Source organism: Carlito syrichta, unplaced genomic scaffold (genome assembly GCF_000164805.1).
Source record: "Carlito syrichta isolate Samal-C Ts95f unplaced genomic scaffold, Tarsius_syrichta-2.0.1 Scaffold303669, whole genome shotgun sequence".
Lineage (NCBI taxonomy): Eukaryota > Metazoa > Chordata > Mammalia > Primates > Tarsiidae > Carlito > Carlito syrichta.
In genome coordinates this window covers 14,476-29,218 of record NW_007247765.1, presented here as the reverse complement: position 1 = coordinate 29,218, position 14,743 = coordinate 14,476, and the positions used below count along the sequence as shown (strand labels likewise).

At 45.5% G+C, this 14,743-nt stretch overlaps 1 protein-coding gene across 3 annotated transcripts; it reads right to left on the bottom strand.

Moving 5' to 3' along the window:
• Nucleotides 1-6,031: 6,031 nt before the first annotated feature.
• GTF3C6 (general transcription factor IIIC subunit 6) lies at nucleotides 6,032-14,631 on the bottom strand. Of its 3 annotated transcripts, none has more exons than XM_008058984.2 (6): nucleotides 14,561-14,631; nucleotides 14,254-14,334; nucleotides 12,315-12,378; nucleotides 12,176-12,220; nucleotides 10,934-11,047; nucleotides 6,032-6,397 (listed from the first exon to the last, which is right to left on the bottom strand). In XM_008058984.2, exons 1-6 carry the CDS (start codon nucleotides 14,621-14,623, stop codon nucleotides 6,087-6,089), a joined length of 678 nt encoding a protein of 225 aa, XP_008057175.2. In that variant the 5' UTR covers nucleotides 14,624-14,631; the 3' UTR covers nucleotides 6,032-6,086. The 3 variants fall into 3 exon arrangements, with proteins under 3 accessions (XP_008057175.2, XP_021568526.1, XP_021568527.1); XM_021712851.1 differs by having other exon boundaries at nucleotides 14,254-14,331; nucleotides 14,561-14,627; XM_021712852.1 differs by lacking the exon at nucleotides 10,934-11,047.
• Nucleotides 14,632-14,743: the final 112 nt, after the last annotated feature.

The following is a 14,743-nucleotide window of genomic DNA, read 5'->3' as shown; positions in this document are numbered from 1 at the left end:
GCAGGCTCGTGCACGGAAACAGACGGAACCGGAACAAGCGGAACCGGAAGTACGCGCGACACCACTTCCAGGGACGGCCCTGCGCGCGCCCGGAGCGCTGGCGGCCATCTTGGGTAGAGCCGCGTCCAGTTGCCTTGGTTACGAAATTGGCGTCGGCTCTTTCCCGGAAGTGCAGGTGCGAGGCCACGCCTTGAGAAACGTAGGCGCTCGCCGCTGGCTGTCAACTTGGAGTAGGGTGCTCTGGGGCCTAGGTCTTCGCACCTTAGGTACTCGCGTAGTCACTAAAAATATCGGTGTGAAAGGCCAGCAATATATAAAAGATGTGCAGAAAACAATATTGCTGGCCGCGACTCCCTCAATAAAATTGCTGTATAATTCACATACCATAAAATGTGCCCCTGTAATTATCTAGTTCAGGCCGGACGCGGTGAGTCATGCCAGTAATCCCAGCACTTGGGGAGGCCAAGACGGGAGGATCGCTTGAACCCATAGCAAAGTTCACCTCTATTTATATTTTTAAATAATAAGATGTTTTATGTTCCAGGAATTTGCCTATCATGAACATGCGTGAATTCATACGATGTGTGGCCTTTTGTGTCTGACTTCTTTCACTTACTGTGTTTTTGAGGTTCATACATATTGTATCACAGATCAGTACTTTCATTTTTTAGGGCTGAATAATATCCCATTCTAAGGACATACCACATTTTCTTTAGGGATGAGGTCCTGCTATGTTGCCCAGGATGTTCTTGAACTCCAGAACTCAAGTGATCCTCCCCCCTCAAACTCCCAGAGTGTGAGTGAGTGCTGGGGTAACAGATGTGAGCCCGACTTACCACATTTTTTTTTTTTTTGTTAATAGAGACAAGGTCTCGCTATGTTGCCCCAGGCTAGTTTCAAGCCAAGATTACAGGCACAAGCCACCATGCCCAGCCCCACATTTTCTTTATCCGTTCATCCATTTATGTATATTTGGGCTGTTTTTGTTTTGTTTTGTTTTTACTATTATAGGTTTGTGCTGCTTTGAAAATCGTGTACAAAGTTTTGTTTGGACATGCATTTTCAGTTCTCTAGGGAAAAGGTGAGTCATATGCTTTTTTTTTTGTCAGTCTTACTGTTTTTAGTAAGAGTGCTGTGGCACGTTCACGGCCACCAAAGGTTGATGCTGTCGTGTGGTGATCCTTCTGCCTCAGCCTTCCAAGTAGCTGGAACTACAAGCATGCGCCACCACACCCAGTTAATTTTTTGATTTATTGTAGACACAGAGTCTCACTAAGTAGCCCAGGCAGGTGTCGAACCCCTGGGCAATCAGACAATCCTCTTGCCTCTGCCTCCCTAAATGCTGGGATTACAGGCGTGAGTCACTGTGCTTGTCTATAGAATCTTTTAACATCACATGTTTTTTAGCATTTATCTTCTTTGTGACCCCATGTGTAGTTCCATTTTTGAAGTTCACAATCCCGCCTTATTCATGGCTACAATGCATTTTAACAATACAATCCTTTTTAAGTAAAAAACAATTATTTGTAAATAAAAGCAACCCACTGCATTCTAAAGTAGTAGTGACAGCTACATAGTGACTGTGGTCCTAATATTAGCTTTTAGGTAACCCAGTAAGTTAGTAAGGCAGCTGATTAATGGCAGAGAAATTCACATATGAAATTCTAGTCTTACAAAATATTAGCTTAAAAAATAAGACTTTATTTTACTAAATTCTCAACTATTCTTTTTTTTTTTTTTTTTGAGTCAGTCTTACTCTGTCGCCCAGGTGGAGCACAGTGGCATGATCACAGCCACAGCACCCTCAATCTACTGCTTCAGCCTTCCAAGTAACTGGAAATACAGGCATGCGTCACCACACCCAGTTAATTTTTTAATTTATTGTAGATGAGGTCTCGCCAAGTTGTCCAGGCTGGTCTTGAACCTCTGGACTCAGGCAATCCTCTCACCTCTACCTTCCAAAATGCTGGGATTACAGGCATGAGCCACCACGCCTGGCAACATTTGTTCTTGTTAATAGGCATGGAGCTCACACTCATCATGTTCTTTTCCAAATTTAAGACTTTATCTTCCTCTTTCATTTAGGGTCGAGCTCCATCATTGTCCAGATCAGTTTCTTTTGCAAGAGTACAAACTTCAAGAGTCTTCCACTTCTTTTTACTATTTTATACTTTTCATGTTTTCTAAAATACTTATGTGTCGGTGAGGATTAAGCTCATTACGAAGTATCTTTTTTTTTCTTTTTTTTATTTGAGTCGGAGTCTCACTCTGTTGTCCAGACTGGAGTGCAGTGGCACGCTCCCAGCCACCGCAGCCTCGACCTGCTGGGCTCCAGCAGTCCTTCCGCCTCAGCCTTCCTTAGCTGGAACTACAGGCGCGCGCTACCATGCCCGGCTAATTTTTAATTTATTGTAGAGATGAGGTCTCACCAAGTCGCCCAGGTGGGTCTCGAACCCGCGGGCTCAGGCAATTCATTCACCTAGGCCTCTCAAAGCACAGGATTACAGGTTGAGCCACCGAGCCTGGCCACGAAGTATCTTAAACAAGAGAGAAGTCTGTTTCTCTCTGATGTCAAAGGAGACCGGAGGCAGCAGTGGCAACACCCTCTCTGCCTGAGCAGCCGCTGGAGTCATAAGTCTGGAATGACATTCACACGTGCAGAGCCTAGGACATCCTACAGAACCCACCTGGCACCCGGCTCACTTAGCTTTGCAGGACACAGAACAAGAAAAGCACACTAGCAACGCACATGAGGCTATTTCAGCAGGAGTCTCTACTCCAGTCTCCAATTCCAGATCACACATAAGGAAACATGACCATCTGGGTGGGTGCAGGCATCACCAGGCTCAGAAGCTTCATGTTCCACAGAATGAGTTCTCTTGAAGCAGCCTGTGAGTGTAGCTGCTAGGAATCTTAGCAATAAGAACACCACACTTGGCTGGGCGTGGTGGCTCAGCCTGTAATCCCAACACTTTGGGAGGCTGAGGCGAGAGGATTGCCTGAGTCCAAGGGTTCGAGACCAGCCTGGGCAACTTGGTGAGACCTTGTAAATCACAAAAACTAGCCAGGCTTGGTGGCGTGCATCTGTGGTTCCAGTTACTTGGAAGGCTGAGGCAGAATGATCGCCTGAGCCCAGCAGGTCGAGGTTACGGTGACTGTGAGTGTGCCACTGCACTCCAGCCTGGGCGAGAAGAGTGAGACTCCAAATTAAAAAAAAAAAAAAAGAACACCACACTTCAGGAATCCCAAAGCCTATGTTTTCCAGTGAGCATTTATATAGTACTTGTATAGTCCTCTTGGTCCAGATAATTTACCAATAAGAAGTCTTTTTTTTTTTGGAGTGAGGATCTCACTCTTCTGTCTCAGCCACTGGAGTAGCTGAGACTACAGGCACACACCACCATGCCTGGCTAATTTTTTTATTTTTGTAGAGAAGAAGTCTCACTATGTTGCTTAGGGTAGTCTCAAACGCCTGGGCTCAAACAATCCTCCTGCTTCAGCCTCCCAAAGTGCTAGGATTACAGGAATGAGCCACTGCACTCAGTCAAGGGGTCATTTTTAACCATAAACAATATTGCCTAGTACTGTAGCTGACATTCCATTATTATCTTACTTGGTAGGTTTCCAAAGAAGTGGTGCTGACAGGCAAACTCAAGGTCATTTTGCCAGGGAGAAAGAGAAAGGGTTTACCCTTTTACTGAGAGCAATCAGGGAAGTCTTGCAGCATCAGGGCGGTCTTCCACAGTGCTGCTCTGCTACTCATGGCTTCTATTTCCAAGGCTGCTTTAAAGCCCCAGGACCCTGCTGGAGCTCTGGCCACCACCTTCATGTTCCAGCAGGAAGAAAGAGAGAATGAACCGACCTGCCTCCTCTTACACCTTTACATATAAGGAAGCTTCCCAGAAGCGCTCCTCAACACTTCTGACTCCATGCCAAAGGCCAGGGCAGTCAAAGGGCCACATGCATCTGCAAAGAAAAGCAGGCAGATGGCTAACCTAAATATATTCTGGAATTTGTTACAAAGAAGTAAAGGAATACTTGAAAGGATGAGACGGAAGTATCACCTGAGTCCAGCAGGTCAAGGCTGCGGTGGCTATAAGCGTGCCACTATACTCCAGACTGGGCAACAGAGTGGAACTCCTACTCAAAAAAAAAAAAAAAAAGTAGGGAAACAGATAACTGAGGCTGGCAATTAGCAGTCTCTCCTATATATACACATGGTAGGAAAATTAAGCTTCTTATTAAAAGCTGAGCCTAGGCCAGGCGTGGTGGCTCACTTCTGTAATCCTAGCACTTTGGGAGGCTGAGGCAAGAGGACTTCCTGAACCTGGAGGTTCAAGACCAACCTAGGCAACTCGGCAAGACCTTGCTTCTACAAAAAAAAATGTTCTAAATTAACCAGGCGTGGTGGCACACGCCTGTAGTTCCAGCTACTTGGAAGGCTGAGGTGGAAGGATCGCCGGAGGTTGAGGCTGCAGTGGCCTTGAACGTGCCACTGCACTCCAGCCTAGGCAACAGAGTGAGATTCCATCTCAAAAAAAAATAAGTAAATAAAAGCCAAGACTAAAAAAGTCATACAAAAGTGGGAAGATATGATTTGAAATGCTTTTGTCAAGGTAAGTTGTTTTCCAATTAAATCGTAAAAAGAAGAAAACTTTTTACAGAAGAAAATTCCTCATCCTAGAACATTAGCTCTCCAACCTTTTAAAACAGTCATAGCTCTCTATCAGTTGTGAGATGTCATTAGTGTGATGTATGCTTTCACTTACTAGTACTAGGCTAAATTGTATGCAATTGCTGGTTTTGTAGTCAGAAACAAATAGTGAAAATCTCATGTAGCTCAATCTATAACAAAGTATCAAAGTTTGTAAATAATTTACTTAAAAAGATACAAATTAGCACAGATTTATGTTCCTGCCATAATAAAATGGCCACTCCTGTTGAATTCCAATAACCCCTAAATGGGAAAGGAGTGAAATTATACTAGAATATTCAGAATGATGGCTTTATTCTCAAGCACTTCTAAATTATTTTCTGTTCCTAGATAAAATATATATTGTGAAAAAATATCCCCCCAAAGATTTCCATGCCCTAGTTTCAAACGTGTATGTTAAGTCACATGGCAAAATATACTTTTACAGATTGAGTTAAGGTTACAGAACTTAAAATCAAGAGATCTGAGAGGGCCCAATGTAATCAAATGGACCTTTCACAGTGGAATGGAAGACATAGAGTAGATCAGAGAAAGGGGACGGCAGAAGAAAGAACAGGAAGGTTCAACATGGGAGAGGACCTCGCCCACCACTATGGCTCTAAAGATAAGGGGAACGTGAGCCAGTGATGCAGCAGCCTCAGAAGCTGAACGTGGCCCTCAGTGGACAGACAATCCTAAAACCGGCCGTGAGTGTGCCACTGCACTCCAGCCTGGGCAACAGAGTGAGACTCCCAACTCAAAAACAAAAACAAAAAAACCAGGCAGCCCCCTGGGGTCTCCTCCCACCATGGGAGCTTTACTGTCCCTCAATAAATCCTGCTGTTAAAAACAAACCAAAAAAACCTCATATTTAAAGGACTCACCAGATAAGAGTCCCTAAAGTTATTTGAATTATATTTTTGAAAATTCAGGTTGGACTCGGTGGTTCAGCTTGTAATCTCAGCACTTTGGGAGGCTGAGGCGAGTGGATTGCCTGAATCTGCGGGTTCGAAACCAGCCTAGGCAACTTGGTGAGACCTTATCTCTACACTAAAAAATAAAAAATAAAAAAATTAGATGGGCATGGTTGAACACACCTGTAGTTCTGGCTACTTGGAAGGCTGAGGTGGAAGGACTGCTGGAAGGATCGCTGGAGCCTAGCAGATCGACACTTGGCTGGTCATGAACATGCCACTGCACTCCAGTCTAGGCGACAGAGTGAGACTCCAACTCACAAAAAAAAAAAAAAATTCAACTCATGTCTGGTCCCGAATGATTCTGGTAGAATAAGTTGTACTATGACAGGTGTGTATAGCCAACAAGAACAGTACAAGAATGAGCCACCGAAAGCCACGCCGCTGTTGGTTTTATATAAGAACCAAAACGTCCATGACTAGCTGTCGTGACAAACATTTCCTTCAGGAATGATTTCTAAGGCTGCATCTTGAATTTCCATAAAAATAGAACCTTCTGTCTCAGAGGGGATGTCAAGCAGACCAGAATCCTCCATTTCTGAGTGCAGTGCTTTCTCCTGCTCACAACTCAGGTGGGAACTGTCTTTCACCTCGTCCTCTTCCAACTCTGAAGATTTATCTGGGGCTGCAGTTACTACTTCTTCATCTTCATTTTCATGTAGAAAGCTACAGATCGTGTTGGGTCTGTAGGAGAAATCATTATCTTTGATTTGCAGCCATTCCACCCCACCTAATTTGGGGGAGAGGAGAAATGAACCAAGAAAGAAACATGAAAAAGAAATTTTAATAAAAAATATATATGTACATATATACATATATTTATATAAAAGGCGTGGGGTAGTAAGGTATATTTTTCATGTAAATTTCATCCTATGAATATGTATCAAACGAAAACCCCAACATAAACCAAGGAACATGGTGTCTATGCCTATGGATAAAACAACCACGCGCTTTCCATCCTCCTCAGAACTCTGAAATGCCTCCAGGGAATGTTCCCCAGGATCACTACAAGTCATTACTCCAGTCGCTATTCCATGCCCTTCATCCAGAGTCCAGCTCTCACCTCATCCTGAGAGACAACCTGAGTGCTCTGTCATCTGGGCCATCAAGGGAACTCTGTCCCCTCCCTGTCCCATTCAATTTTCATCGTGTGATGGGTGACAACACTCTACTGCCTTCCCAGATCATTTTGGGTTGGAATATCCAATTGTGGAATAAGAAGCTCTCAACAAAACAAACTCAAAAAAGTGTGTTCCTTTCCATACTCAGTCAGAACTCCAGTCTCTCAAAACCCCAAGACAGGAAGTCCTCCAACAATGCTAGTCATGTTTCTTCCTTTATCCTATGACCTTCTGGATCCTCAATCATTTCTGTGGCAAGCCCAAGCCATGCACTTTCCTCTTGGAAACTCTATGTGCTGTCCTGAGACACCCTGCCCTGTTTAGCCACCCAGTCCACGCATCCACTTCTCCTTTTACCACCACAGACTAACTCCTTTGCAGCTGTTTGAGGAAGTTTCCTACCTGCTGATCCCAACGCCTTTTCATGTAACTCCTGGAAAGTCTCCCACTATCAAAAATGGTATTAGCCCCTTTCCCTCCAGTTCAGCTTCAACTATAGACTTTTTTTCTTTTTTTATGGAATAACATTGTTTTCCTAGTCACCCAGGCTCAAAACCTGTTCTGTTCCTAGACACAATACTTATTATGATAGACTGAAAAATAGCCTCCCAAAGATTTCCATGTCCTGATCATAAATTTATTGTTATTGACAGATATGGTCAGCTTTGTCAAACTATTGATCATATCACATACTTTTTCTATTTGTATAGCAGCAGTTTATTTAGGTATTTATTTATTTTTGTAAGACTCTGTCACAGGCTGGAGTGCAGTGACAATCATAGCTCACTGTGGCCTCGAACTCCTGGGTTCAAGCAGTCCTCCCACCTCAGCCTCCTGAGTAGCTGAGACTACAAGTGCTTGCCACCATGCCCAGCTAATTTTTTTTATTTTTTGTAAAGCTGGGGTCTTGCTATGTTGTCCAGGTTGGTCTTGAACAATCCTCCCACCTTAGCCTCCTAGAGTGCTGGGATTACAGGTGTGAGCCACCATGTCCAGTCTATTATTTTTTAGAATCTGTTCAGTTTTAGTGTTTTTTTTTTTTTTTTTTGAGTCAGGGTCTCGCTCTGTTGCCAAGGCTGAAGTACAATGGCATAATCATGGCTCACCAGAGCCTCTAACTCATGGGCTCAAGTCATTCTCCCACCTCAGTCTTTACTCTGTTATTTAGCATAATACTCAGCATATAACAGATACTTAAAATAGAATGAATTGGCCAAGTGTGGTGGCTCACATCTGTAATCTCAGCACTTTGGGAGGCCAGGTGAGAGAATTGCTTGAGTCCAGGAATTTGAGACCAGTCTGGGCAACATAGTGAGACCTTGTCGCTACAAAAAAATAAAAATATTTATTGGATGTTGAGTTATATTAATCTATGTCTGTTTCTTGCTTTTCTTTTTTTTTTTTTTAGTTGGAGTCTTACTCTGTTGCATAGGCTGGAGTGCAGTGGCACCATCACAGCTACTGCAACCTCAACCTCCTGAGCTCAGATGATCCTTTTGCCTCAGTCTCCCAAGTAGTTGAAACTACAGGTGTGCGCCACCAAGTCCAGCTAATATTTTTAACTTATTGTAGAGATGAGATCTTTCCATGTTGCCCAGGCTGGCCTCAAACTCCTGGGCTCAGGCAATTCTCTCGCCTTGGCCTCCCAAAGTGCTGTGATTCCAGGCCTGAGCCACTGCGCCTGGCCCCATGTTTGTTTCAATGTGATTTACTTTAGAATTTCTAGGGTTCCTAGAAGGTAGGGGTCACAGCTCCAGTCTGTTTTGCTCAGCCTTCCATATGTTGCCATGTTTCCCAGCCAGCCTCCGGGATGGTTCCCAGTGATCTTCACCTCTGGGATTCATGCCCTGTGCAGTTCCCTCCAGCACAGAACAGGATACTGCAGAAAATCACAAGAGGATGACTTCTAAGGCTGATTCATAAAAGGCACTGTAGCTTCTACCTTGTTGCATGGATTACTTTATCTGAAAGAAGCCAGCAACAATGTCAGGAGCAACTGAGTCAGTCCTGTGGGAGGGAAGTCCACAGGGCAAGGATGAAGCCTCTGAAAACAGCCAGCCGTGTGACTCACCCAGTGAGAGGACGGAGCCCAAAATGGAGTTTCTCTGGTCTCCTTGAGCTCATACACAACAATAATCCTTTCCCAGAACTCTGGGTGAGTCACAAGACATTAAGATTAACATCTCCCAAGAATCTGTCTTTCTACTACCAGCCCAACCCTTCTGGTCCATGTGATTAACACCCCCAACCCCCAGCACGGACCACCCATCCCACTACACACCCACTTTTGTCACATGCTCATGACTGATCCACTCATCTATCCAGTTGTCAGAGATACGAGAGACAGACCCCCTCACCATGACGTGAGTGCTTGCCAGTCTGCCCCCACTAAAAGGGAAGCTTTTGAACTCAAGTATTTGCAGTCAAATGTTCCTTAAGTGTCTGGCCCCCTCACCAATCCTAGAGAAGTGGATATACCCTTTTTCTCTACTTTCTAAATAAGCATTCCTTTTCTAATCTAATTTCTGTGCAATTCTTTGCACACCTGCAACACCAGCTCAGTTCACTGACCTAACACACATCTTACAATCAGATCTTCCCGCATCAGTCGAGCGTTCAGATAATGCAGCCCGACAGCACACTGCCTGCAACCTCATGAGAGACCAAGTCAGAAACACCCAGCTAAACTGCCCCCAGACCCCTGAGTCACAGAAACTGTGTGAGATGCTGGTTTTTGTTGCTGTTATTTTCTGCTGTTAAGTTTAGGGGTAACCTGTTAGGCAGCAGCAGGTAACTTACAGACTTGAATAGCTGGTTGCTAATTTATTTGACTACAAAACACCCATCTCCTCAAAGATCTATCAGCTTATTAAAGACTAGAAGAAGCGGAAATTCATAACTTCCTTTAATAAGAATATCTAGGCCTGGCACGGTGGCTTACGCCTATAATCCCAGAACTTTGGGAGGCTGAGGCGGGAGGACTGCTTGAGCCAGGAGTTCAAGAAGAACCTGGGCAACATAGCAAGACCTAGTCTACAAAATAATTAAAATATCAGCCAGGCGTGGTGGCGTGCATCTGGAGTCCCAGCTACTCAGGAGTCTGAGGCAGAAGGACTGCCTGAGCCCAGGAGGTCGAGGCTGTAGTGAGCCATGATTGTGCCACTGCACTAAGCCTGGGTAACAGAGTGAGACCCTGACTCAAATAAATAAACAAGCCGAGGGTGGTTGCTCACGCCTATAGTCCCAGCACTTTGGGAGATAGAGGCAAGAGGACTGCCTGAGCCCACAGGTATGAGACCAGCCTGGACAACTTGGTGAGACCTTGCCTCTACAATAAATCAGCCTCTTATAAAAATCAGCCAGGCGTGGTGGTGCATATCTGTAATTCCAGCTAGTTGTAAGGCTGAGATGGAAGGATTGCCTGAGCCCAGCAGGTCGAGGTTGCAGTGGCTGTGAGCGTACCACTGCACTCCATCCTGGGCAACAGAGTGAGACTCCGAATCAAAATAAATAAATACATAAATAAACAAAACAAATATAAAGCCAGTCTCTTTCAATTAGCCTCTTGGGAAAGGTTATAAAGCTGACAGAAGTTCCCAGGGGATCTCCTGGGGTTAAACTCTGAGAATCTAGCACTACAATCACTATATCCACTCCACTTTGGAAGCTTTTCTTCCCTCGCCAGATGGGCAATATGCCAACATGTTAACTGGATCTGAGGGTTACCCCCTCATCTCACATGTGAGCGTGGAAACCCAATCACCACACGTATGAACTAGAAAAGGGTACAAGAAGTTAGAGCGAAGAGGAAAAACAGAGGGAGGACAAAGGAAGGGAGAGAGAGGTACTGCACAACTCCCTCAGGCTTGGGTGTCACAGCAAGGTCCCCGTCAAAACCCTCATGACTGTTTAATGCAAAGCAGATAGAGGTGTTGTACATGTCCCCAAGCCCTTGGCTGCGTTGGATCCACTGGATTTTAAACCTGGGCTTGGCACTTCTCACAGAGCACCCTCGATTTTAACATATAAAACATATACATAGAGTTACTGCTCCAAAGTGTAAGTACTGACTTGTTCTGGCTGCAACGCAAGACTGTCAAGGTCAACATGGGATCACCCATTTTCAGAGAATTGTGTGAACTAACCTATGTTTTCTTCTCCTTCCTTCTTTTCTGTCAAAAGAGTTCTTGTCATGCTGAGTTTCTTCATCGTGTGGCATTTATATTTTAGCACTGTTTTATTACTGCCTTCTGTATCCACTGGAACATAAAATGAACTCAATTATTACACTGCTTAATGCTATTAAATAAAACAGTGATGTAAAGGCCCAATAATTCCAGTTTGGGGAGTTACACTAAACTACTTCCTATCAAGATAGTGTAATAAATTTAAGTTGTGCCTCATTCCTCCTGTTGCAAGCATATATAAATGACAGATGAAATACAAAACATCTGAAGGCACAACAAAAACAAACACCTCCAGAGGGAAAGAAACAGAGTTAGGAGTGAGGCTAAAGCCACAAGCCTAACAGGCTCCCACCCTGTGGTGGGAAACAGGGGCCAGAGATCTGACCCTGCAAGGTACTGGAACCTAAAATTCTACCCCTCAAAGTGAAGGACAAGTCAGACTTGTTACCTGAAGTCAGAGTGTACAGCGGGACATTCCCGGTCAGGAAAGAAGTTGGGGAAAAACTTGTTGCCAGCCTTCTGCCTGGAGCTGAAGCTTTTAGAAAACTATGCTTGGGCAGGAGTGGGGAGGCTCTGGGCCAAGGCAAGGAGCACTGAGGCTGCCCTGCACCACTGCTGTAAGCACAAGCTGGCGTCACACTTTAAAGAGCAACACACGGTGTCTACTGAGCTGACCCTCATGAAATTGGTAACACCACATGGCTCAACCTAACAGTAAAGCCAAAGATACATATACTCAGACACTCAGTCCTCAATCTCCAGGTGAACACCTTAGGGCCATTTACCATGTATACACAAAGAGACACAAAAAGGAGTATGTGTAGCTGCATCTTTGTAGTGAGATCATGAACAGAATTAAATGTGGCTCAGCCAGAAGCAAAGACTCATACCTGTCATTCCAGCACTTTGGGAGGCTGAGGCAAGAGGATTGCCTGAGTCCAGGGTTTCGAGACCAGCCTGGGTAACTTGGCGAGACATCATCTCTACAAAAAATTAAAAAATTAGCCAGGCATGGTAGTATGCACCTATAGTTCCAACTACTTAGAAGGCTGAGCCCAGCAGGTTGAGGTTGTCACTGTACACCAGCCTGCACTCTAGAGCAAGATTCCAATTCAAAAAATAAAATAAAACAAAGACAAAAATGGTATCTACCCCCACAGAATTGTGGTGAAGATTTGGGCCAGTATAACAATCACTTACCGTGTTCAACATTTTCTTCAAATATAACACAGGTCCCAAGAGTGTCTGCAAAAAATTTGAAGATAAGTTGCTGAAAGTCACATTCTCTGAAAGCCATATTTTTTAAAAAAAGGAGTTCATCTACCTAACACCCACCTACCTTCATATTCCCCAGCAAAGACATAGCTGTCCACCTGCAGAATGGGCCGCTCAGTGTCAATTCCCTAAACAGAAGAAAGGTTCATGAAAAAACCATTATCAGAAAAAGCCTTCACCATGACAACTTTGCTACCAAGGAAACTGATCTCCAAACTGGGGACTCTCTAGAACAGGGTGTCCAACCTCTTGGCTAACCAGGGCCACATCAAGTAAAGAGGAACTGTCTTGGGACGCACATACGTTATATAATATAGTTAGTGTATATACACAATAAAGCTTATTTTATCTTTAAATATTTTTTATTATAAAGTGAGAAATGAGGACAATATGAAACTAGTGGGAAATTTGACCTTGTGTTTATAAAATGAATCTATCCACGTCTGGTTCTGTGAAGCCGTCACAATTCTTAGTGAGTTCTCAAGGTGCTCATCAGAAATGTTTGTTCGAATTGTCCTCTCCATGTATTTCATTATTGAAAACAACTGCTCACAGATATATGTGCTGCCAAAAAGCAATGTCATGAGTAAGATGGGACTGTGAATTTCGCAAAAGGAACTTCGCATGGGGTCATAAAATAAACGCTAAAAAACATGTGATATTAAAAGCGTGTGGGGCTGTGTGACCAGCTCTCCTGGGCTGGATGTGCCTGCCCTAGAGCATCCTGTCAAGGCTGTGATCACAGCAGCTGTGGTCCCAGGGTTACTAGCTCATACTCAAGTAGCAAAGACTATTTCAATCCATACCTTCTTCAAGCTCAAGGTGAGAATAGAGGAAGCTTTGTCAGGTTGAACAGTAATTCAAAGACTTTAGGGTAAAGTGGTAAACAGACTTGGTGCTTCCCAGGCCTAGCCCAAGGCCAGGGCAGGGTGTGGGACCCTGAAGTCTCTTCCCAGCAGGCACTTTCCCCACTCCTCCCAGGTCCACCCTGTGCACACTGAAGGTCCTCCCTTCACTGTGTTCTTCCCCCTCACTTTCTAAAATGAGTGTTCTTTTCAATATACAAAAGGTGACCAAAAAATGTATTCACGTTTTAAGAAAGGAAAAAACAGTATTAAAATGGTAAATGGCCGGGCTCGGTGGCTCAGCCTGTAATCCCACGCCTTTGGGAGGCTGAGGTGAGTGGATTGCCTGAGTCCAGGGGTTCGAGATCCGCCTGGGCAGCGACACCTCATCTCTACAATAAATAAAAAAAAAATCAGCTGGGCATGGTAGCACATGCCTGTAATTCCGGCTACTTGGAAGGCTGATGTGGAAGGATCCCCAGAGCCCAGCAGGTCGGAGCCCAGCAGGTCGAGGCTGCAGTGGCTGGGAGTGGCCACTGCACTCCAGCCTGGGCGACAGAGTGAGACTCCAACTCAAAAAAAAAAAAAAGAATAAATAAAAATAAAAATAAGCCGGGCTCAGTGGCTCAGCCTGTAATCCCGCGCCTTGGGAGGCTGAGGTGAGTGGACTGCCTGAGCCCGCAGGTTCGAGACCCGCCTGGGCAGCGAGACCTCATCTCTACAATAAATCAAAAAATTAGCCGGGCGAGGTAGCGTGTGCCTGTAGTTCCAGCTACTTGGAAGGCTGAGGCAGAAGGATCGCCAGAGCCCAGCAGGTCGAGGCTGCGGTGGCCAGGAGCGGCCACTGCACTCCAGTCTGGGTGACAGAGTGAGACTCCAACTCAAAAAAAATAAACAAATAAAAATAAAAAAACTCAAAAACAAAAAATTGTAAATGAATACAAGTCACATTTGACTTCTGCAATTCCAAGACGTGCATGTGACCTCCTCTACATTCCAGGACTCCTCTCCGGTCACACAATCAAGCAACGCCAGGCACTGTCTCCTATGTTTCCATAGTTCTAGGAGGACCCTTAGAGATCACAGCTTCTAAGGTCAAAACTCTTGTCTTGAATTTAACAAAATCGACAACACTCCCCCCAGCTCAGGAAGGCTCACCAATATCTTGCATTTATTTTCACATTTCGAGAGAAAGTCTGAGTCGATAATTCCTGACAGTTCCACGAGAACCAGCTGCTCCTGGAAGAGAAAAGCGAGTCAGCGTGAGGCGGGCAGGAGGAGGCGGCAGGAGGAGGCTGCAGGAGGAGGCCCGCGGTCTCCACGCTGCGACCCAGTCTCGCGACACCCCAGTCGTGTTCCCCCGCCAGGGAGCGGACCTCGTGGCCTAGGCCCTCCCCGGGCTCCCCCGGATCCAACGCGGACGCCCGGCGTTGAGGCCGGCCTCCCGGCCCCCGCGCGAGGTTACCTCCTCCTCCTCCTCCTCTTCTTCGCCCGCGTCCCCCGGCCTCCGCTCCTCGGCCGCCGCCATGGCCCCCGCCGTCACCCCCGCCATCAACAGCCCTGCCCGCCGGGCGCCGCCATCTTGGGTGAGGGCCGCCCGAGGGCCCAGCCGCTCCGTCCCGAGCCTTCCTGCCAGGACTCGAGATGG

Bases quoted from the DNA above. Each gene is read 5' to 3' on its own strand.
- GTF3C6 (XM_008058984.2), bottom strand. From the start codon at position 14,623: ATGGCGGCGGCCGAGGAGCGGAGGCCGGGGGACGCGGGCGAAGAAGAG. The intron at 12,221-12,314 runs GTAGGTGGGTGT...AATTTTTTGCAG, and splicing joins CTTTGCTGGGGAATATGAAG to ACACTCTTGGGACCTGTGTT. The intron at 11,048-12,175 runs GTAAGTGATTGT...TTTATGTTCCAG, and splicing joins TGAAGAAAATGTTGAACACG to TGGATACAGAAGGCAGTAAT.